Here is a 25,962-nt window from a genome sequence, read left to right as displayed (position 1 = left end):
TCCGACTTGAGAAGGAAGGGCAAAAGTGAGATTTCACTTTTTATTTGACATAATATATATATATATATATATATATGCATATTTTTTTAAACGTAATACTAATATAAGTTGTTCAAGGTCAACAAAATTAAGCGGATCAGAAATTTTTCAAAGGGAGGGCCAGCTTATGAAGTGATAAAGATAAAAATATTTTAGGATTGATTCCTTAAATAACATTTAATTTGGAGACATATATAATTAATTGCAACAGAGAAAAATAAATGGGTTGTATGACTATAGTCCACGACAAGCCTACATTGATATTTTATTTTTATACATACATAAAAACTGTATATTTTCGATTCTTCAAATTGTAGAAATGCATAATTTGATAAGATTTGTAAAGTCCTAATCACAAAAATAAAAGAATAAAAAAATAATAAAGCATAAAAATTAAATAACTGATATATATATATATATATATATGTACGCACATATTTGTAACTTTAAAAATGATATGCTTTTTCAAGTATATACTATTATTTTTCTTTAATTCTTAATAATACTATAGTAAGTTAATTTTTTAGTAATAAATGGTAAAAAGGACAATGTATTCAAAATTAATAACCAACATGAAAATAAATAATAGATATTGGCGCTTTTTGGTTTATTTCACTATTTATATATTATCTTTTCTTTTTTCACTCTAATATGAATATATTTTTTATAATTATTGTTATTAGCTATTAAAAAATAAAACATTTTAATGATAGTTTTTAGTTAACGTTACTTGTAGATAAAGAAAGAGAAGTGAATGTTTTATAGTAATTAAATCTAGTTGTAATATATTTGGGCTACAACTTGTAGTTTTAGATATCCATATCTGCACCATGATTGACTGGTGGTTGATATTTGTGTTTTTGTGAGATACGTTTTTGTTTCTGTACATTCCATCATCTGCCCAGTTGAAACCTTAAAACAAGGCTGTTGATCGGATAGCTAAAATAAAAAGACACTAACTTGATGTCTTCCACCAATTTTGGACATTTCCAACCAGCCCTAGTTATGTTTTATTTAATTTGTTACAAATTTCTCCTGATTAATAAAGTTTTCTTTTGTAAAGAAACATAAAATGCATTTTTCTTAAACTGTAGAATACTAAAAATACAATTAATTCAAAATAACTAAATTACATTAATCGAAAATACCAAAAAGCGGAATGGATCATGATATTGAATTGGTTTTTATCTGTCTTATCGATTTAGAGTTATTGAAAAACCACAGATAATTAGTAGAAGTCCCTAAACAACAACTTTAGGCAAAGAAATTTTTATGGATTTTTAGGAATCCTATATGATCTTCTATAAATAGATCAGGGATGCATTAGCGTCTGTGTCAGGACCCGTCCAGAATTCCTTCCCCGGAACCCTAGACAGCCCTGATCCCAGGGAAACCCTACCGAACTCTCCAACGGAAAATCCGGCAGAGCCTCCCCTAAGGGATTTACTTACCACAAATTTACCTGCACTGAAAACACACTTCTAAAAGTGTCCCCTTATTCCTCCCACAGTACTACAAGTTGGTTCCACAAATTTCAGCACTTCAAAATAAATACAGTAATCCAGTGCATAATAAATACAACAAGAATGAAAGAAATAGTACAACTGCAATAAAGAAGAACAGGGTACTGCCGAACTAAAACAGCGAGGAAGATCAAGTCCGCTCCGAGTGAACACCGACAACCTGGTACCTAGAGGAACGGAATTTAAGAGTGTGAGATGCTAATCATCTCAGTGAGCGACCCTACTACTATACCATATAATATCACAGTAATAATAATATTTTCTCTCAAAACCCTTACAATTCTCTCAGTTGGAAAGGTTCCCCTTTTAAAACAATTTCACAAACCCTTTATCCATATTCCCCGAAAACCAAGATATCAATTAAATACCAGAAGCGGTAACAATTATATTTTTAATTCCAATTCAGTTTCCAAACATTTTATTTTTAAAACACAGTTCTGAAAATCATTTGATGCACCCACTATATACCAGTGGCGCCAACAGTACCCAGCGTCCCAAGGTACCGCCAGACAGGAGGTTATAGAAAGAAACCGGCATACGGTCGCGTGGCGTCCCACTGCGCCGCTGCTAACCTGGTGTCCCGGCCAATGGGGGGTGGCCACCCTCTCCGATGGCATCCACAGGACACCCTCATAATATCACCTGCGCGCTACTCACACCCACCTGCGCGCTAATCATATCCGTGTGCACAATATCCATATCACATATACCATATCACATAATCAGAACACCAGTACGTGCACGGTGCATCTAAAAATCATAAAATCCACAATTTAAATTATAAAACAAATTTCACATTTTTCATAAACATAGCGGGCATAATCCATCCGCTTGAACCGGGAAATTCTCCACAATTTCCTTATAATTAATACCATAAATCCCATGATTTTCAAATCCACCAACTCCCAAATCCATCAATTCAAATATCCACATTTTTTCCAAGCATAAATAATTTCTCGAAATATCATAATCAAATCCCATAATATTTTATGGGCATATTTCATAAAAATTGAAATCACCAACATAACCAAATATTTTCCTTGAAATATTTGAAAATCGAATCGTGCCCAATTTACCATTAAAACCACACCAATTTCAAAATCCTCAAAACCATAAAATAATTCCACATGGCATAAATTGGTGAAATACACATTTTCTTAAATCCGATAAATTCACAAATAATTCCACAATAATTCAAATAAATATTTGGCACATAGAAATTAAATTCCAAATATTTAAATCACACATTATATATTCACCAATTAAATTCCCAAAATTAATTTGAAGGTGGGTCACTCACCTGGAGCACGCAATTAACCCATGATCCACTACGGGATCAATTCTACGACTCACCGGTGCTCCTAGAACAAAATTCACAGACAGTCAAATAAATTAATATTTTATTCGGGTAAATAATACCCGGTACCCGGGGGGTCAAAACACAAACGATATCTAGAATTTACGAGTTATATACCGAATCGAAGCTCGAGTGATGCTAATCACAGATCCGGTCTTAATTTTCGATGATCGTACCCGACGGGGTTTGAATTTCGTCGGGAAGCTTTCCGGGTTTCGGCTCCGCAATTCTCCCAAACCGTCACGAATTGGCGGAAACGGAAGTCGGATTTGGGTTCAGGAGGTCGAACACTGCGGACTGGAGCTGGCCGGAATTTTCGGGTACTCGCCGGAACAGTATTTTCCGGCGGGCCGCCGCGGTCACCGGCAACCGTTGGCTGTTGGCTGTGAAATTTTGCAGATTTGTAGATCGTGAGGAGAGCAATCCAACGGGACCGATGGTGAGCAAAACGGAGGTCGGACGGTCGAGAAATCACCCTTTGAAGATTTTCGACCCCTCGCCGGAAAACGCTCCGATCCCGGCGCGTCGGTGGTCCGATGGCCGTGATTTTTGGTGGGTAGGCCGGACTTGAGGAGAGGATCAAGGCTGTCAGGCGCGTGTGGCCGGAAAATGGCCGGAACAGCGCCGATTCGCGGTGGCCGGCGGTGGAGGGGGAAAAATCGCCGCCAAACTTCGGACGTCCGATCCGAGCGCGTCCGGCGGCCGTTCGCCGTGAAATTTGGAGGTTTTGCCGGAAATGAGGTGGGCAATCTGGCTGGCTGGCGCGTGTACAGTAACTAGGCCGGAAAACGTGAAAATGGCCGGCGGCCGGTGACTCTCTCTCTCTCCTCTCTCTCTTTCTCTCTCCTCTCTCTCTTTCTCTCTCTTCCCCGAGTGGTTTAACAAATAAAACCCCTGCGTGATACTGTTCATGCCACATGGACCAATCAGAAGCTGACACGTGGCATTTCACTGTTCACCGACCCAAAAACATTAAAATAATACGGTATCCGGTAAACTTCAAACGTCCATAACTTTTTAACCGGATGTCCGTTTTAAGCGTGCCGCTAGTCTGTGAACTCGTATCGACGAGCACTTCACAACCATGCATGAGTCAAAGCTCAATTCCCCATAAACAAAAAGTCAACTCCGGCACCCCTTGGACAGTTTGGACCGCAACTTGTTTCGTCCATAACTTTCAAACCGTAGCTCCGTTTTCGACGTGCTACCAGTCTACGAACTCGTGGCATCGTGCACTTCGCCACAGTACCCTAGTCAACTCAAAATTCTCACCGAGTCAAAAAGTCAACTTTTGACCCCTTCGGTCAGCGGTCAACGGTCAACCTCGGTCAACGTGCACGGATTCCGGTGCGATTTGGGACGGGGTGTTACAGTCTGAATTGATCACTACGCGAAAATTGATATCTAGCGACACTTATTTAGCGACGCTACGAAACAAACACGTCTGAAAAAACAAAACCGCGACTCTGAGGTTAATGCGTCAGTAAAAATTCAATAAATATACGACGTACTATATAGATTGTGCGTCGCCTGTTCTCTCCTCCACTTTTTTTTTTCTTTTTTGTTATACGTGTAACAGGCGACCCACTAGTAAGATTGTGCGTCGCCTGTTCTCTTTTCACTTAATTTTTTTTAGATCTTTTAATCAATCTAATTTTTATTTTAATAATAACAATCAATAAAAATATTAGTGCACCAAAACTGAGGTTTTTATATATATATATATATATATAGTTAACAGGCGACGCACCAATAAGATTGTGCGTCGCCTATTCTTTTTTTATTTTTTTATTTTTTTGTTTAAACATTTAAAAAAAAAATCAAAATAGGACCATAACAAGAATTGAACCAAGACCTCCTACAGACCTCCTACACTCTCAAGAAATCACCACACCACTAGGCCAAATCACTTATATGTACTAATGCAGCAAAAATCAGTTAATATAGTGTTAGGCGACGCATTATTGAAACAATGCGTCGCCAAATACAAGAACAGAAACAAATGCGTCGCCTGTTCTTTTTTTTTTTTCAATTTTTTTGTACAAATGCGTCGCCTGTTCTTTTTTTTTTTTCAATTTTTTTGTTTAAACATTTAAAAAAAATAAAATCAAAATAGGACCATAACAAGAATTGAACCCAGGACCTCCTACACTCTCAAGAAATTACCACACCACTAGGCCAAATCACTTATATATACTAATATAGCAAATATTGGCTAATATAGTGTTAGGCGACGCATTATTGAAACAATGCGTCGCCAAATACAAGAATAGGCGTCGCCTGTTCTTTTTTTTTTTTCAATTTTTTTGTTTAAACATTTAAAAAAAAAAATCAAAATAGGACCATAACAAGAATTGAACCCAGGACCTCATACACTCTAAGAAAATCACCACACCACTAGGCCAAATCATTTATATATACTAATACAGCAAATATTGGCTAATATAGTGTTAGGCGACGCATTATTAAAACAATGCGTCGCCAAATACAAGAACAGGCGACGCATTATTAAAACAATCCGTCGCCAAATACAAGAACAGGCGACGTATTCCTCAACAAAACATTTAAAAAAAATAAAATCAAAATAGGACCATAACAAGAATTGAACCCAAGACCTCATATACTCTCAGGAAATCACCACACCACTAGGCCAAATCACTTATATGTACTAATACAGCAAAAATTGGCTAATATAGTGTTAGGCGACGCATTATTTTTTTTTCAATTTTTTTGTTTAAACATTTAAAAAAAATAAAATCAAAATAGGACCATAACAAGAATTGAACCCAAGACCTCATACACTCTCAGGAAATCACCACACCACTAGGCCAAATCACTTATATGTACTAATACAGCAAAAATTGGCTAATATAGTGTTAGGCGACGCATTATTGAAACAATGCGTCGCCAAATACAAGAACAGGCGACGTATTCCTCAACAAATGCGTCGCCTATTCTTTTTTTTTTTTCAATTTTTTTGTTTAAACATTTAAAAAAAATAAAATCAAAATAGGACCATAACAAGAATTGAACCCAGGACCTCCTACACTCTCAAGAAATCACCACACAACTAGGCCAAATCACTTATATGTACTAATATAGCAAAAATTGGCTAATATAGTGTTAGGCAACGCATTATTGAAAAAAAATAAAATTAAAATAGGACCATAACAAGAATTGAACCTAGGACATCCTACACTCTCAAGAAATCACCACACCACTAGGCCAAATCACTTATATGTATTAATATAGCAAAAATTGGCTAATATAGTGTTAGGCGACGCATTATTGAATCGCCTGTTCTTTTTTTTTTTTCAATTTTTTTAAAGAATAGGCGACGCATTCCTCAACAAATGTGTCGCCTGTTCTTTTGTTTTTTTCAATATCAAACCATAACAAGAATTGAACCCAGGACCTCATACACTCTCAAGAAATCACCACACCACTAGGCCAAATCACTTATATGTACTAATACAGCAAAAATTGGCTAATATAGTGTTAGGCAACGCATTATTGAAACAATGCGTCGCCAAATACAAGAACAGACGGCGTATTACTCAGCAAATGCGTCGCCTGTTCTTTTGTTTTTCAATTTTTTTGTTTAAACATTTAAAAAAAAATAAAGTCAAAATAGGACCATAACAAGAATTGAACCCAGGACCTCCTACACTCTCAAAAAATCACCACACCACTAGACCAAATCACTTATATGTACTAATACAGCAAAAATTGGCTAATATAGTGTTAGGCGACGCATTATTGAAACAATGCGTCGCTAAATACAAGAACAGGCGACGCATTCCTCAACAAATGCGTCGCCTGTTCCTTTTTTTTTTTTCAATTTTTTTGTTTAAACATTTAAAAAAAATAAAATCAAAATAGGACCATAACAAGAATTGAACCCAAGACCTCCTACACTCTCAAGAAATCACCACACCACAGGCAATCCTTCTTGAAGAGAATACGTCGCCTATTCTCTCAATTAACAAAAACAAAAATTTTGAAAGACATGCAAATTTTATAAAGAATAAAGGTGTACTTGAAAAACAGAAAAATAAACAGCAATCTTCGATATTTTGCTTCGCATTTTTAAGAAATATTTTCAGTTTTTATTTGTAGTTGAAAAATAAAAATATTAATCAAAGAAAAAAAATGCAATTGGGAGAAAAGGCGCGTTCTTGCCATTTTTTGAAAATTTTTGGCGCGTTTTTAAATTTTTACGCGCTCCTTTAAATCCATTTTTTCTTTTTTAAAACTACATCAAGTACACCACCTAATCGATATTAGATTTGGAAGCAATCTAAGAGAGACTTGAAGAGTGAGATATTCCAGGTTTCATTTTTCATTTGCCTACGTTGTCGTCGGCCGAGAAGCTAGATTTCTCTTTGTCGCTCTCGTGATTTTTTGGTTTTCTTCTTTCTTTATCTCCATCGTTTACGTGAGTTTCTTTTTTCTTGACATGAGGTGGGTTGTTTTTTTTTTTTTTTTTCATTTTAACTGCAGCTTAGGTTCATTGGGTTTTATTAATCTTGCTTTTTTAGAAATTATGTTTGTGATATTGCTTGACATTATTTTGCTAAGTTCAACAAGTATTTTGTGTTGAAGATTAATTTGAATCAAGATGGTCTATTGTTTTAACTTCACCACAACATCGTACGGTTGTTGAAGAAGATGTTCTTGGAGATACAAAGATGGCTCACAATCCATTTGTCATATAGTTGCCAAGTGTCGATGAAAATGATAATGAGGATGAATGTGAGAGTGACTATGTTTGTAATGACTGTGAGGGGAGAAATGTGATTCGTCAAATCTTAAGAACAATGGTAATATTTTTTAAATTTTCATTTATACTAAATTACAAATTTAATAATGATTAATATTTTATTTATTTTGCATAAGTGCTAATAACTTTTTTAATGTTTCCATATACAGTATGAGGATGTAATATCGTCAACAAAAGGTCAACTTCCATCTCAATGAATATGCATTCATGGAAGTTTAATTAATATTAAATTTGTTATGAAAAATACAATAGCTTACAAATTATGTAAAAATATATCAATGAGATGATATTTAATTTATTTGATAATTAATTTGTTATGACAAAATATTTATTTAAAATTTTTGTATTCTATTTATTTTGGATGAAGCTAGTTTTCATTTTTTTGTATTTTAATTATTTTTATATTTTTACTATTTTAATCACTTTTCACAAAATTTAAAAAAATTAAAAAAAAAAAGAAGGGGCGACGCATTAAGAAATAATGCGTCGCTAAAAGTGTCGATCCGTCGTTAAATAGGCGACTCTATTAATGCGTCTCTAAATAGGCAATTCTACTAATGCGTCGCTAAATAGTCAACTCTATTAATGCGTCGCTAAATAGGCGACTCTATTAATGCGTCGCTAAATAGTCACTTTATTAATGCGTCGCTAAATAGACGACTTTACTAATGCGTCGCTAAATAGTAAAATGCGTTGCTAAATAGGCGACACTAATAATGCGTCGCTAAATAGTCAATGCGTTGCTAAATAGGCGACTCTATTAATGCGTCGCTAAAAGTAAATATGAGTCGCTAAAAAGTCAAAGATAGACGACTCTTATAATGCGTCGCTTGTTGTCTTATAGATTTAGCGACAAGACGTTAGGCGACACCGTGCGATACGTCGTTATTTATTTTGTGCGACGCATTTATTGCGTCAGTTATCAACGCGATTCTAGTAGTGGATGTTCAAAATTCTGAGCTTCTAAGCCAAGTTTGCAACAAAAGGCCCCGCAGCCACCCGAATACCTCTTCCAATTTGTAAATTAAAGTAATATAAAATTATCTGCATGCAGCTTGAAAATTGAACCAATGGACCACCAGCATAACACGCATGTGTGCTCTTCAAATCTTCATAATCTCCTTTAAAATTAATCCAGTAACTTATAATTAAAACCATTGCATTTTGGAAATGAAAGCAAAACTTCATTAGAATATTATATGGACAATAATACATACATATATATATATATATTTATATATATATATATTAATATATATGATAAAAGAATCATGGAGAAAGACTGAGAGAGATAGTATTTATAAATTCATTTTTTGATGTATTTTTATAATGCAACGGCTGTAGATGATTGTTTCTCCATACATTACTTACCATATTAAAACTATATATATATATATATATGGATAAATTAAACATAAATAATAAAAAAGAAAGACAAACGTCATATAGTCACACAGAAAAGAATACATAAATACTATAGCGAATTATAAATACGCAAGGGAACAAAAAGGAATGGAAAGAAAAGAAAAGGAAATTTTGATAAATTAAGCTTAACAAGTAAAATATTTAGAGAAAATTGGCAAGTTATACATGGTGCACTGGAACTGCTGCTGTTTATTTTGTGCATGGTCGTTCACCCAAAACTGTTGTCGGTGGCATTAATCCATCCACAAATCATCATATTCTGTGTTGTCCTCGTCAATGTCTTCTTCAACAATGTCTTCATAATCAGCATAGTGATTCACCCAAAACTGTTGTATGGTGGTATTAATATCAATATTGCCATCCTTCTATCCACAAATAATCTTCTGTGTTGTCCTTATCAATGTCTTCTTCAACAATGTCTTCATAATCAGCATAGTGATTCACCCAAAACTGTTGTATGGTGGTATTAATATCAATATTCCCACCGTTCTCTATGTTGTGCTCTTTTTCATCAGCAGCAAATGAGTCGAACCACATATCATGCACTGTAATTTGGCCGTCAGCATCTTCACCAACCGATATATCGAAATGAATCCACCTTTGTCTTCTGACAAATGTTCGGAGTTTGGGGGTGATTATGGTTCCATGACCACAGAAACTCCGCAGCTCAGGGCAACTCCCAACTACAACTACACGACTCAGTTTTGGAAATTCCAGAGTACAATTTCCCATGTGGAAGCTTGTGAGGCTAGGTAAGGACTGGAGCACCAGAAGTTCCAAATTATCAAAACTAAGAAGCTTGTCATCATGATCAACTTCTGGTGATGATGCAATTATCTCTGTCATTGCTTGGCATTTTGATACACCCATCTTTTTGAGTAATACCAGAGTTTTAGATGCTGAGGGAGTAAATAAATATTCCATTCTCTCACATTCTGACACCTCCAGAACTGTCAAATTTTCAAAACTCGAAGACGAATTAGCCTCTAATAACTTGTTTAACCTCCCACATTTGGATACTCGTAGAAATTCCAAACTCTGAAATATTGCTGATCTTGATCTGCCAGCTGCTGCTGCACTTTGTTGGCCTCTTTCTTTAGTATCATCATCATCCCATATCTCAATGACCGAATTGCACTTTTCCAACTTCAAAATTCTCATCTTAGGAAGTGTAACCTTAATTTGCAGGGGGAAAAAGGTATATATTTGTCAATATTGAATATTGATTTGGAGTAACTATGAAACTTGATTATCAAATTATTAACAATTATTATTACTTATATGGGAACAATTTAATAACTAATAACCAAACTGTAATATCGTTATCTATTTGGACAATCAGATTTAATAAGTATAAAATATGCCCAAAAAAGGAAAAAGAAAAAGAAAAAGGTCACCTTCTGGTTACTGAATAGAGGTTGTCTAGCCCCCGAAATCATGTCTGTTTCTTCAGGTACTGCTTTGTCCGTAGAATTGGAGACGAATGTATTGAGTTTAGGACAATCTTTTATAATCAACGCCTCCAAAAACAGACATTCGATGTGATCTCCTGCACAAAACTTTTCGAGGTTTGGTAGTTTAGAAATCTCAAGAATTTTCAATGCGGGGAAACATATCTTTTGGGACCTTATTCCATCTCCAGATTCTTCTTTGACTACTATCTTTTTCAACGACTTACAGTTTCTTACATCCAGGGTTCTGAGATGTACAAAACTTTTAGCCATAGATGCTGATAATAGATTCTCTATTTTATGACAGTGGTGCACTTCCAACTTGGTTGTTAAATTAGGCACAAGCGGATCATATGGTATTTTTTGTACAGAATTAAGGGTAGACATGTCCAATCCAGCAGAAAAGTACTCAACCTGCTGTAAGAGTTAGACAACATCTATTTTTTTTTAATGTCATATATATATATATATATATAAATAAAGCTAGCTAATTAAAATGAAAGCAATCTCTCTGTCTGTATAATTCATGATAAGGATAGTAACTACTTAACTTGCCTTTTCATCACAAGGAGACCGCAAGCTGATCTTCTCCTGCAAGTTCATATCTTTATCTTCTCTTTTCTCAGCACTTGTATTCCACAGCTTTAAGCAATTTCTTATGCGCACTTCCGGTATAAAATTAAGGCTACAGAGGATATTAATTTCAATAGAGCAGAATCTTACAAGATTTGGGAGATAACTAAGCTCTAAACTTTTTAGTTTAGGGAACAGCTTTTTATCAATCTTTTCAACTTCTTCTTTTGGTTCCTTTATCATTATTATCTCTTCCACCGCCACACATTTTCTAACACTTAAATTCTTAAGCTGTACGAGGCTTTCGGCAATTGCAAATGGTAAAACATACTTTAACCCTTTGCACGACTCAACAGACAAGTCTTCTAAATTATGCAGCTTAGATGCTTCTGGAAGCTGGTTTGGCCATATCCTTTTGATGGAATTCAGCTTCTCTAACTGCAAGTTTTTTAAGCTAGGGAAGGCAACCTGTAAAATAATAAAATGTCTAATGTCATAAGAAAGACTTGTAAAAGGTACATATTTATTAAAATTAACAATCTAACTTAAATTAATATATTCACTGTAATCCAGAGTACCATTTTTGTTACAGCAAGCTTCAAAACTCATAGCATATTATAAATGAAGTATTTATAGATAAATGGAACTCAATACAATAAGCGAATAAAATATATATTGTCATGCTATTTGCCATATTATTTAATTAGTTGGTAAAAAACTTAGTAAATGAGTTGATATGAATCACATATATATAGTACCCTTATTATAATTCATCATTAAAATGTAAACCTTTTCAAAAATTAAATAACAAGTACTAGATGGCAAATTCTATTTATTAAATGATTAATCGTAAAATGTTGCCACCTGAAAAAAAACAAAAGTATGTACGAGTAACTAGCTACAAGATTAATAAAAATGCTGGGAAAAAATTTAGTAGCATTTAAAATATATATATATATATATATATATACCTTTTGGTTGAAAAGTGTATACGCAGAATCTGCAAACAGTAGCTGCTCTCTCCCTTGGCCTTGGGACTGCGAGCAAAATTGAATAAGCCGGGCTATAACATCAAGTCTTATTTCCTTTAGTTTAGGAAACTCAATTATATCTAATTCATCAGAATAGTCAAAGGTGACTGTTGGTTCCTTTATCACTATTATCTCTTCCATGCCCCAACAAGCAAACATATTTAACTTCTCAAGTTGTACAAGGTTTCTGGCAAAAGCAGAAGATAACAGATACTTTAAATTATCGCACCACCAAATGGATAACTCTCTTAAATTCCTCAGGTAACATGGTTGCGGAAGTTGGTCTGCCCACATCCTTTTGAATTTCAAACTATACAATTCCAAGACTTCTAAGCTGGGAAGAGCCACCTGTGAATTAATTAATTAATTGCAAATATCAGAGATGGAAGGACTAGTAAAATTTATTAATGAAACTAAACAATTAATTTTAGGTATACGTAACACATATGAAAATTTTATTGTAAATTCCAAAGTCATTTAAATAAAAATGATAAAAAATGATATTATTTTGCAACAATATAAAAGTGTATATATATATATATATATATGCAGGAGGACAAAAAAATTAATTAAAACTTTTGAGTGAAATATTAGTGCTAATTAATTCATATGGAATACTAATAATATACACGTACAGTTTTGATATAACATGCATCGCCATAATGGATTAAATGATTCAATGTTGAGGATGTGAACATGTTTTATAGCAAATTATGTATATAACTATATATATTAACAAATTAATCAATCAATGAAACTAAACAATTTTAGGTAATACACACTTGAAAAAAAGAAATTATTGTAATTATCCAAAGTCATTTAAACAAATGAAATAATTTTGTATATATATAAGAGAAAATACTAATTTTAATTTCTTAGCATTTGAAAAATAATCCACGTCCAGAATCTAATAATTTGAAAATCTTACGAGTTAAATGTTTGTACCTTTTGGTTGAAAAGTGTGGGAACTTGATCAGGTGTACCACTTGTGTCACACCCCGAGCAGAATGGAGCAAGTTGTGGTAGATCATTTAGTTTCAAAAACTTAAGATTAGGAAACTCAAATATTCTATCCACAGATTCAGAATTTATAACGCCTGTACTCTTTCAAATGTAACTATTTTTTCCATCCCGCGGCAGAAGCAAACATCAATTTTCTCAAGCCTTTTGGCAACGAAGAATGGTAACAAATTCTTCAATCTATAACATGAAAGCACCTTGATTTGTCTTAATTTTGCAAGTGACTTTGCGCCTCTGAGTTCCCCGTGGCATATCTCTTCCAAGTTTGTCACCCTATTAAAATCAAATGTCTCTAAACTTGGTAAGACACTATGATCAGAAATATGATTGGGCTCCATTGATGAGTAGTCAATGATGTATTGGATTTCATCATTATCATCGACTTCAAGAGCTTTCAAATGTGAAAGACCACCCTCCTTATCTAATTCGCAAACAATGTTTTTCAAACCGTTAAATTTATTTATTTGCAAATTTTCTGACCTTTTCAAAAGCATTTGAAAACCACGCTCCTTTAATAGACTGCTTGAAACATCGAATAATTCCAAGTTGAGTTTCAGTCCCCTTGAACTAATGCCCATACGGCCACCTCCTAAACATATGCAGTATCTCTCCAATTTTGCATTAAACAAGTGTTTAGGCAGCATGGTGACATGTGGTATCTCTAAATATAAAGCAGTCAACTTAGTCAAATTCTTTACCTCACTAAGGCTGGCATTACTACTCGTATTTTCATCATCGACTTCTCCTTCAGCCTTCCAATAATTAAAGCTGCGCAGCATATTCAACTCTTCTAAATTCACCAATCTTGATATCACATTCGGTGGAACCACTCCAATACTGCAACCTCTCAAATCCAACTTGAGTAAACAAGTCAGTTGTCCTATTTGCTCTGGCAGTTGCTCCATATAGGATCCACTAAGGTCAAGAACTTTTAATTTCTTTAGCTTTCCAATCAAGTGTGTGTCTCCTATTTCAACTTCAACCAAATGCAATGCTTGAAGATTCTCAAGGCAAGAAAAGGATGAAGGCGATGGTTCCAGTCGTAGAGATGATAGATACAAGACTCTCAGCTTTTTTGTTTCTTCAAAAAAGTTGTCTGGAAGCGAAGAACCTTCTATCTTCATCCTAAGCAAGAGGAGCTTTGGACTATTCAATCTCGACGGCAGACAATATTCATCCTCATAATTGGCACCAAGTGAAATTGCAATGCAGTCTTTGAGTTTGTTGTTGTCGTCTAGATACTTTTTTAGCTCACCATTATTTCTGATATTATACATTTTGAAATCTTCTGATGCAGCAATCAATATTCCAACATCGCGAATGACATCATGCATCTTCACTGAATCATCCCCGTAATTACCTTTCAACAACAAGCACCGAGATTTTAGTTCACCCAGCAATGTCTGCAACCTGTTTCTGGATTCCTCAAGAGCGTAGACATCTTTGAACAAATCCCATCCAATACACAAATTCAGCAAGTCATCGAATGATATTTCTGCATCTTCTTCGTATAGACTACAGAACAACAATATCCACCTTGCCTCTCCATTTTCTAAAAAATCATAACTCAGTTTGACACTTGCATACACATTTTCATCCATGGAGGACCTCTGAAGTCGTCTCAACGCATCCTTCCAAAAGTGTATTCCTTTGTTTTTCAAAGCATGGGCAACTGTTATGATCGCAAGTGGTAAGCGTGCACATTCTTTAACGATTTGTGTTGCCAAATGTTTGAACTCATCAGAGTTTTCATCAGATAACAGGTTATCCCCCACTATCTTCGCAAAGCAATTCCATGCTTCACTATCTGATAGAAGTTCAACTTCGAAATTCTTATCCACACCCATATCATCTTCTAACACACCTTTGTATCTTGAAGTTATCAATATCTTTCATCCCTTCTGATTATCCTCGAAGCATATTCCGATATCAAGTAAGTCCAGTGTCTTCCAGACATCATCTAGAATTATGAGGAATTTTTCTTCTTGTCTCAGCCGATGTCTTAATCGAACTGCTCTGGCCTTTACACCATCCTCTTGGAATTTTAGGCCCAGCCGTTCTGCAATATCTTGTTGAATCTTTTCCACTTTGGGATATGCAGACACAGCGACCTCAACAGCATCGTTGAACAAATTGGCTTCCAACGCACGTTTCGCAACTTCTTTAGCGAGTGTGGTTTTGCCCACCCCTGCCATACCGTAAACACCAATCATTCTGACATCACTATTTCGCAGTGCTTCCATAATTCCATTCAAAATTGAATTTCTTGTGCCAAAGACTGTGTAGTCTTTGGTTCCAAAAATATTCTGTAGAATTGGAACGTCAGAAACCTTATCGAATTTGCTGGCGGCTTCTTTGATCTCAACAACAGACTGAGCCATCTTCTTGGCTTTCCTGCTGAGTCGATGACGCAGCACCAAATTGGGAAAAGACTTAATGGAACACCCTGTATTCGCTTGGCCTTCTTCACTTAGAAAACTTTCCACCATTTTAGAGATGCTCTCTGCTTCGCTCAACCAAGAGTTGACGCTTTGTTTAATTTCTTCACCTCTTCTTTTCGCCACATCAACGGAGTGTTGTAGATCTTGTTTGGTATCCTTCAGACGTCGAAATTGTTCTGTGAGATTTTTGATGTTGTATTGGTAGTAAAAGAGATAACCAAATTGGCGCCCAATTGGATCAACAGTGTACTCGCCAATTTTTCCAACAATTGAACTGCCAATTGCAACAAGAAACTCCATGGCCAAGTCCAACGCTTGATTGCTACTCCACCAACTCCCAAGTCTGTCTTTTGTTTCTGTAAGATGGAAATCATTTCCATATTGATTAATTTTGTTTTTGTTTTAGCTATATTAATTAATTAAATACTACAGTGAAAGGTTATAATATGAAAATTTAATCAATAAAAAAAGAAAAAAACTTTAATTTATTTTATTCTATCTCTAATGTATTTTTCCTTCCTAAAAATTAAGTGTCCTAAAATTGATCTAGTGGCCCTTTGATTTTTCCTTATATATATATATATATATATATATGTAATTCTATAACCTTTATTATTAAACTTGGATAGATTAATAACATATTTATATTTATAAATTTCTTTCAACGATTTATATTTATAATTAAAATACATTTAAACAACTAAAGCTAAAGAACAAAACTATATTTAGAAAATAATCTTAAAGTTTCTTATTTTTTGAATTAACTAACCTTAAATTTACATGGGTAAAAGGAAAATAAATTGTTAGCACTGGAAGGTTATTTAGTAACTCTAACATTAAAATCCTAATCGTGCTAGAAGCAAAATTCAAAAAAGTTATGTCGCTTATTTAGTAACTCTAATATTAAAATCCTAATCGTGCAAGAAGCAAAATTTAAAAAAGTTATGTCACCACCAAACATTTTAAAAGAGGTGATTATTGAAGAATCTAAAATTTATATCACCACCAAACATTTTATTATATGAAAAATTCTTCCATAATACATTTTCGGTGTCTAAAGCAACTCCAAACATAGGCTTAGATTTATATATATATATATATATATATATATATATATATTCTCATAATGACACTTTAAGCTTTTCTCTCTTCTTCGTGCGTACAAAACAACCAATTTTATTCTTTTAATGATAAAAGGACCCCTAGATAAGAAACAAAATTATAATTGTTGCTTGAAACTAATTCTAACAATTATACGACAATAAAATATGGTAATTCTCACTGGCATTCCCTGAACTATGAAAGTATTCTCACTTTGGTTCTTTAACCTTTTTTATTTTAATTTAATATTTGGTCCTTAAATGCATGAAACAGTTCAGCATTAGTGCTTATCTTATTATCGAACGAAAAATGGCATGTACGTGTCTTGTGTAATATCAACTAGGTAGAATGGTAAAATGACATGAACCTAAGTGAGGTTTTACATAATTTAGGGACAAAATGCAAATTGTTTAGAGACCAAAATGGAAACAAAATTTCAAATTTATTTTTTTAAATTTTTTTTTTGAAAAAAACTATATATTTATTCAAAAAATAAAAGAATATTTTTTTTTATATTTATCCACATAAATAAAAAAAATTCAACTATAATAAAGTAACTACGAAAATAAGTAATACTTTGTCTGGATTTTTTTCCCTTCCGAAATACAGTCTTCTTTTTGCGTCAAAATATTATATAAACAAAAATTTTAAAAATAATTTTTAAATAGAATAAAAGTAGATGGGATGCATTTCAAAAGAAAAAAAAAAAAAAAAAAAAAGGTAGATGGGACTGAAATGGCATAAAATAATTAGAAACCCAACATAGCGAAAGAAATATTTATTTTTTGAAAGTAATTAACAATTGAAAAAATCTATATGAATATTTAGCAAACTAAAGAACGTGTACCACCTCAATTGAAAAATAATAAATACGTTTCAAGTAATGCATAAAGGAACTAGGAAAAAAAATAGTGCTTATGCAGATTTCTTAATTATTATATAGATCTAATAATTTTTATCTTTATAAATAATTATTTAGAATTATTATACTGTAAAATTAAGAATTTTATAATTTTTTATTTTGAGAATAAAAATTTTGAAAACTCAATACAATATGAAAAAATTATTTTTATAAAATATTAAAAAATAAAAATTCTTACATGTTATGAGGAAAGTTACTAGATAAAAAAAGTTTAGTAATCAAACACATTTTGAAAATTTTATTAACAAAAAGTAATTATATAAGAAATTCTGATTATTTCTATACAATAAAAAAATATTTAAAAAACAAAATATCAAATAATCTATACAAATATTAAAAAAAAATTGAAAAGGAACATTTCTTTTCATAACTAGTCCAAAACAAAAACTAAAAATTGATTGAAGTAATATATAAAATGGAAATAGAAAAAATCTAATACTTCTACAGAAATAATTTTGTAAAAATAATAAAAAGTAATTCAAAATTGGTATAAATAATAAATAAATAAACTTGTAAAACATCTATACAAATTTTTATTCATTTTTTTATAAACTTGCAACGCATTATTATTATTCTAATTTTAAATTGACATGAACAGTTTCTTTAATTTATTATTTAGAATAGATCAAATATGATTAATTCATATTCAAAACAAAAGTCCGTATACGATTAAAACCGTACAAGTACTGTTTTTTTCTACTTCCTTTATTTACAAATATAAATATTTCTTCAATTTTCAAAATACTTGTTCATTTTTTCAATTTATTCCTTTAAATTTTCAAAAAGTAGAATACTTCCATCAACTTCTTATATAACTATCTTCCACAAATAACTGTTTTAAAAGATATATTTGTATAGTGATAAATAAAATGTATACTGATATATTTTTTCTATTTTTTAATTCGTTGTGTGGAACAAATTTCAAATTTTTATTATTTTATGAAAAGAAATACATTTTTAATACACATATAGATTTTAAATTTTTTTACTCATTTTAAAACTTATTGTTTTAAATTTTCAATTTTAAGATATTTAAAATTTATAAAATAGTTATTTTGGAAAGAAAAAAATCTATATAATAATAAATGAAATGTGATACGATTATTTTTTATTTTCCTAGTTCCTTTATTTATTGATTGAAATATATATTTTGTTTTATTTAGGTGGACACATATATTTTTTTTTTATTTTTTAATATTTTTGTGGTTTTCTTCAAAACTTTATTACTTTTCAATTTTTTTTTTCTATTTTGATCCCTAAACTTTTAATTTTTTTTTTTATTTTGGACCTTAAACTATACAAAATATCATTTTGATCTATGTCATTTGACCATTCTATTTATGGCTGATGGTGCATGTGACATGCACTTGCCATTTCTGTGACAGATAGAAAATAAGATAAGGACTAAAGGCGGAATTTTCCCACGCATATGAGGACAAAGTGAAACACGAAAAAACGAAAAGAAAAAAAAAAAAAAAGAAATCACCGACCAAAGTGAGAATGCACCTATGTTTGATGGACTAACAGTGATGAATACCAAATAGAATAATAATATGTTGTTTTGACGCACCATTTTACAAATATGTAACGGGTACTACTCAATTAGCCAAAAGAAAGAGGAAAAAAAAAAAAAAAAAAAAAAAAAAAGAGAAAGAAAAAAGGAAAAGAAAGTGCATTAGAAGTTACCTCATTGAATTGCATTAAGCAAATGACAAGAAGGAAAAATCAATTTTCTAACATACCTTGATCTCTTATGAATGCCAATAGTAAGCAAACCCACTATGCAATCCCTTGCGGCTTCTATTCAATTTTCATCTGGGAGTCTTGCCAAGTAAAAGAAAATTTGATTAATCAAAATTGATGACGGTAACAAAACCAAAAATATATATAGTTATAGAAGGGAAATCTGTTACGAAATGTTATGCAGTTGGTCGACCTTTGCTTTTCAGGAGACTTCTTAATTGATATTATACAAATGTGCCTTGATAAAGAGATAATTAATGGAGTGCGAATGAAGAAAACTAAGAGACAAGAAATAGCAAGAAATAGAAATAAGAATCGAATGCTACACACTAAAGATATATCAAACAATTAGAAAAATTTTGGCAATTCCAATATTTGTTATGGTAGGAAAGAAGCTAGAAATGAGGAACACAAATGTATATATATATATATATACAATCCTGAACTACTCAGGATATATTGATTTTATAAAATCAAAGTACAATATGAATGAGTAAGAATAAATATATTATTTTTACTTTAATTTGATTTTTTCATACTATGTCTTAATTTTATAAATTCAGAATATTTTGACTGGATAATTATTCTCTTTTTCTATATATATATTTGAAAATAAATTACATACATACCTTGATCTTTTATATATGAATATATTTTAATAGCCAAACCAAACTAGTATGCGATCTTTGGCTGCTGCGATACAATTTTGGTCCTGAAAGTCTTGCCAGGTAAAAGAAAAGTAGAATCAAAATTGATGAATATGGTTTCGTGACAAAACAATAACAAATACAAAATAGGAGCAGAAGAAATCTAGTTATAAAATGAAATGCAGTTGGTCTTTCCCTTTTTTATTTTTTTATTTTGGAATGAAAAATATGAAAAGGTCTTAAAATAACAAAGAAATAAGTTGCCAGAAGATTTCTTAATTAACAAGATATCTTCTTTAAATAAGAAATAATGGATGTGAATGATGCAAACTAGGAATGAGATAATAAGAAAGAAATAACGGAATCGAATACTATGAAAGATATTAAATTGAACAAGTTGAAAACAAGAGAAATAACAAAATAAAAAGAAAAAAGAAGAAGCAAAGATATGTTTTTCTTGCTAATTAAGAGCAAAAAAAATGCTAACAATAATAATAATGAAAATCAAAACAGTCTCAACAATTGGGAGAAAATTTTACATACAACACTTGTACCACGTTACCTGTACAATAATAAATAATCACATGCAGCGTATCTATAATTAGAGGTCATGGCAAAATTATTTTTTGCTCTACTATACTGTGTTAAATTTCCAATTATGAGTGGTTTATGCAATAGATCATTAATTCAATGATTGTATATAAATTTTATTAATATTATTGTTATAGGAACAATATAATAATGACGTCATTACTTCCATTGTTAACATTTAGAGACATTCTAATCTAAATCTCAAATATAAACAACAACAATAATAATAATCAATCATTTTTTTGTTTTATTCTGTTTTGTTTTGTTTGTTTGTTTTTATTTATTATTTTTTATTTATTTGGATAATACCTTGGCTTAGCTCCTTAAGTTAAAAGACCATGATGGAAACAAATAATGGAAAACAAAAGAAGTTATAAACGTGCCGCATGATGAAAGTGACTGCATAAGTGGAGAAAAAACTTTGTATGAATGATGTACATGCAATGGACATCCAACAAATATTATGTGCAGTGCTTTATTTTGACATGTCACATGGTTCTAAATGATGGGTGTATATTCCATTGAAAATTATAAAAAAATTTGTCCAAAATCAATGATACCTTTTTTGTGACAAAGCTATTTTGATGAACTAGCCATAAATAAATTTCCTGATTAAATGATTTTGTCACCTATAAAATTTTATTTTTGCAACTGTAACATATCATTATAATTTATAGATCTGTCACAAAAAAATAACAATAATAATAATAATAATAATGACATAAGAAAAATTTCACAAAAGCACATAGATTTAGTGATTTTTTTACTCGAAATAAGGAATTTTGTTTCTATATTTATTTGATTACTGCCAATTAATTTTTATGATATATTTAATTGTAGTAATTGCTCAAATATCTATAATATATATATATATATATATATATAGGGAGAGAAAGTGAGGCTTACATTATGACAATATAATAATTTTAATAGTATGATAGTTTTAACATCAAGGTTTTATTTATTAACCTTTGAATCATATAAAAATTAGGATTTAAAATCTAAGTAGTAGTCAAATATAAATTTATTAACATACTACAATCCTATTTAATTAGAAAACATAAATCTCATCAGAACAAAATAATTAATAAACATTTTTTAAATCTCAACACTTAATATAATTTAAAAATTGAAAAGCTAAATTATAATAGTAAAAAATATGAAGACAACCTAATGTAAACCTAATCATGTATATATATATATATACATGTATATATATATATTATGTAAATGAAAAAGTTAAATAAAATAACGAAAAAAATTAATACCAATTATACAAATATAAGATCGACTAATTCTCAAATAGCCAAATCATTACATTAAGAAAATGACAGGATGGGAGCTAAAACTACAAGGAAGTAAACCTTTCATTATAAAGAAAAAAAAGGAAAAAAAAAAAAGAAAAAGAAAAAGAAAAAAGAAGCGAAGTAATAAAACGTCACATACCTTGTTCTCTTATGTATACCGATAGCAAATTCAGTTTGGCTTCTGTTTAATTTTCAACTGGCCATCTTTTGAACAATGCAACATTAGAATATCAAGATTCAAGATTGGTTTGGTGACAATAACAAAGTCTCAAAATAGAGGGCAAACGAAACTAACATGCTACAAAATGATAAGCCGTTTGTCTTCTTGCTTTCTTATTTTGTGGTGTGTTGTTTGGAGGCGATCAAAAGTCTAGCAGAGGACAAAGAATGTTAAATTTTAATTATAACAGCAAAGCAAGGCGCAAGGAGAGGTAGCTATGAATTTTGCCATTTTGTAGCAAACATCATATATATTGAAGTTCAAATTGCTTCGTACGTTATCCAACCGACATTAATTCTTTAATTAAAGAATTTTAAAGGAGTATATATATATATATATAAATATTTGTTTTAGAAAAGAGATAATGGAATCGGGAAGGGAAGGGAAGAGTTAGCAAGCAAGAAAGAGATAACTAATGGAATGAATACAACACTAAAGGTATGAATTTGATTTTAAATCAAACAACTGGAAAGCAAACGATGGAAGCAAAAGGAAGGGAAGAACAATAAAATAAATAAAAAGCAAAAGCAAAGAGATATGCTTTTCCTTGCCAAGTAAAAATGCAAAAAGATGCTGAAAATAATAATAATAAACAGTGATGGACAAAACAAAGCCAGGAAATATAAGTGGGCAAATGCAATTGGTGCTTTTCTTTCTTTTTCTTTTTAATTTTTTAATTGTTTATGGGTTTTAATATTATGAGAAGGCACCAAATGAAATGCGGACAAAAAGAGAACAATGAAGAGGAATACATTATTGTATATATCAGCTCAAAGAAGAGAGTTCTGTTTTTCTGCAACTTGGCTTAGTTATAAGTTAATGAATGGTGAGGAAGAGATACCAAAATTGGTTTCCCCAGTGAACAATTTGAAGAATTCAGATTGCAAGTCCTTAATATTTTCCTAGACTTATCATAGGGAAGGAGATAGGGTGGCCTTTATTAAAATATTGAGGGACAAAATTTGTATTTCCTTATATACAGAAACATTTTCATTTCATGAAATTTCTATATACAACGTAGTAATCCCTTTTTTTGTTATTACAAATAATATTAATTAGTAAGTAGTGATTTTTTTGCCCCAAAATTCTCTTTTTATTTTTTTATTTTGTGAAAAAAATAAAAACACGTTGCTAGAATTAATAAACAACAAAATAATGAAACTTAAAATACAGATAATTTAATTCTATATAAAAAATATATATATATCACATCAATTGGTATGTTTTTTAAAAAATATATTAATTAACATTTAAAAAGTTAGTAAATAAGTTGGTATCCTAAGACAAAACTTAAAAAATAAAATAAAATAAAATTTTCCATCTTTTGGTAATTTGATATTGAAGTGGTTCACAGGAAAAAAAATAATTATGTTGAAGTGGGTTGGGGCATCCTTTTGCAAAATGATATGGGTTTGGGCCACTCATGACACTCTGACCCAATCCATAACATACTAATTTGTGGGAGCCAGCCCACAATATACCTGCAACCGCCACGTCTATTCTCTGAAAAGATAGACAGAAAAATTATTTTTATAAATTGGAGGTGGGAGCGGTATAGTGCCTGCAGGCGTAGTAGAGTCCTCTGTCTTTACGGGGGCGTCCCCAGTGGAAGGGGATTTTAGCGATGGCAAAGCTAACATCGCAATCAAAGTACCTGCAAGCCTACCCAAACGCCTCTTATAATTTGCAAATTTACACTAATACCAAATTAAGCTTGCTTTAAAGTTATAGTGGTGAATTATAGAAATACAGGGGAACAAAAAGGAAAGGAAAGAAAATATATATATATATATATATTTTTTTTTCTTTTTGGAGAAATTAAGCTCAAGAAGTAAAATATTTAGAGAAACTTAATCGGTTTATACATGATTTTGGCATAGATTGATGCTACTCATATGCATAATATTCATCCAAGTTGCCACCCTCCTTCTCCAGGAGCTCTGTTACTCGTCCTCTTCATCACCGTCACCATCAGCAAACGAGTGGAACTATTTATCATGTGCTGAGTTTAGCAAACTTTTATATTTTATATACAACCGCTTCAGAAATAGAGATTCAACGTGATCTTCTGCACAAAACTTTTCAAGGTTTGGAAGACGGGGAAAGCTTAATATCTCCAGATTCTTCTATGACAACTACCTCCTTCATCAACTTACAGATTTTACTGACAGCGTTTCGAGATGCACATAACTTTTAGCTAGATGCTGATAATAGATTCTCTACATTAGCAAGCTTTCTCACTGTCAACAACGTTGTTCAATTAGGCATAAGCGGATCATATGGTATTCTTTGTAGAGAATTAAGAGAAGACATGTCCAAGCCAGCAGAAAACTCAATGTCATATATATAATAAGCACATATTTTAGCAAATTATAGCTAAAGTAAAAAAACAATCTCTATTGGTATAATTGATAAGAACAGTAACTAATTAACTTGGCCATTTCATCACAAGGAAGGTCCATACTGATCTTCTCTTCATCTTTTTTCTCAGCGCTACTACTGCACAGCTTTGAGCAATTAATTACTTACACTCGCGTTATAAAGTTAAGGCCTCAGATATTAGTTTCAATTGAGCAGAATTTTGCAGTATTTGGGAGATAGCTAAGCTCTAAGAATTCTAGTTTAGAGAGCAGATTCAACTAATTGATGATTAAATGAAGAGCTTAAATTGTAAAACAGATGACATAAATTTATTTTTCTTTAAGTACTATAGAATACTGAAATACAATTAATTTAAAATAACAAGACTTTACCCCCCCAAAAAAAGAAGAAGTTACATTCATGGAAAATACAAAAAGAGTGTTGACCTAAATAAAAAGAGGAAGTTACATCCATAAGAGTAACATTAATTCATGATGTTTAATTGGTTTATATACATCTTATTTATTAACAATAGTTTTTTTAATTAAAAAATAAATAAAAAACACAAATTATGTAAAAGTCCACAAACAATAACTCCAAAGCAAATAAATTTATGGGTTTTAGGAATCCCATCTGATCTTCCAACACAGAGTTTGAAAATAAAGGTCCAAAATTCTGAGCTTCCATGCCTAGCTTTTCAACAAAAGGCCCTGTAGCCACCCAAAGGTCTCTTCTAATTTGCAAAATGAAGTTATAAAACCAAAGCTTGCTCAAACATTTCTTCTGGGGAATCAGTGGACCAGCGTAAAATGTGTCATGAGTGCTCTTCAAATCTTCATAATCTTCTTTGATATTAATCCTATAACTTATGATTAAAGCCACCACATTTTGGAAACGAAGGAAAAACTTTATTACAATATAACGTGACCAATATATTTATATATATATATATATATGCATAAAGTGCTATGGTATGCATGTATCTCAGCAACATGTTGCTTGAAAAAAACACATCAGATAACATGTAACATGTTTTTTGATACTTTTTCTCAAGCAATAGCTTGTGTGAAATACATATCCAAGTTAAAACTTACCGACATTCCCATAAAAAAAAAAAAGGTCATATAATATATATATATATATAATTTTAAATTAAACATAAAAAAACTAAAGGGGAAAAAGAAAGACACAAATCATATGGTCAGAGGGCTCTAGCCAAAAAAAAAAAAAAAAAAAAAATCATATGGTCAGAGGGAAAAGAATAACAAATGGTATAGTGAATTAGAGAAATACAGTGAACAAAAGGAAAGAAAGGAAAACAAAAACGAAAAGAAAATTTTGAGAAAATGAAGCTTAAAAAGTAAAATATTTAGAGAAAATGAATCGGTTTGTACCTGACGTTGGAGTGACTGATGTTTTACTTTTGT

At 31.6% G+C, this 25,962-nt stretch overlaps 1 protein-coding gene across 1 annotated transcript; it reads right to left on the bottom strand.

Annotated features, from left to right (window-relative positions):
• Positions 1-9,605: 9,605 nt before the first annotated feature.
• On the bottom strand, positions 9,606-22,443 carry LOC125421999 (disease resistance protein At4g27190-like). The gene is made up of 7 exons (XM_060816254.1): positions 22,094-22,443; positions 20,039-20,129; positions 19,409-19,489; positions 13,128-15,999; positions 12,123-12,530; positions 10,525-11,619; positions 9,606-10,303 (listed from the first exon to the last, which is right to left on the bottom strand). Exon 4 carries the CDS (start codon positions 15,047-15,049, stop codon positions 13,271-13,273), a length of 1,779 nt encoding a protein of 592 aa, XP_060672237.1. The 5' UTR covers positions 15,050-15,999; positions 19,409-19,489; positions 20,039-20,129; positions 22,094-22,443; the 3' UTR covers positions 9,606-10,303; positions 10,525-11,619; positions 12,123-12,530; positions 13,128-13,270.
• Between the last annotated feature and the right edge of the window lie 3,519 nt (positions 22,444-25,962).

This window comes from Ziziphus jujuba, chromosome 4, assembly GCF_031755915.1.
Source record: "Ziziphus jujuba cultivar Dongzao chromosome 4, ASM3175591v1".
NCBI lineage: Eukaryota > Viridiplantae > Streptophyta > Magnoliopsida > Rosales > Rhamnaceae > Ziziphus > Ziziphus jujuba.
Note: the sequence above shows the minus strand (reverse complement) of the source record. Positions and strands in the feature narration are given on the sequence as shown.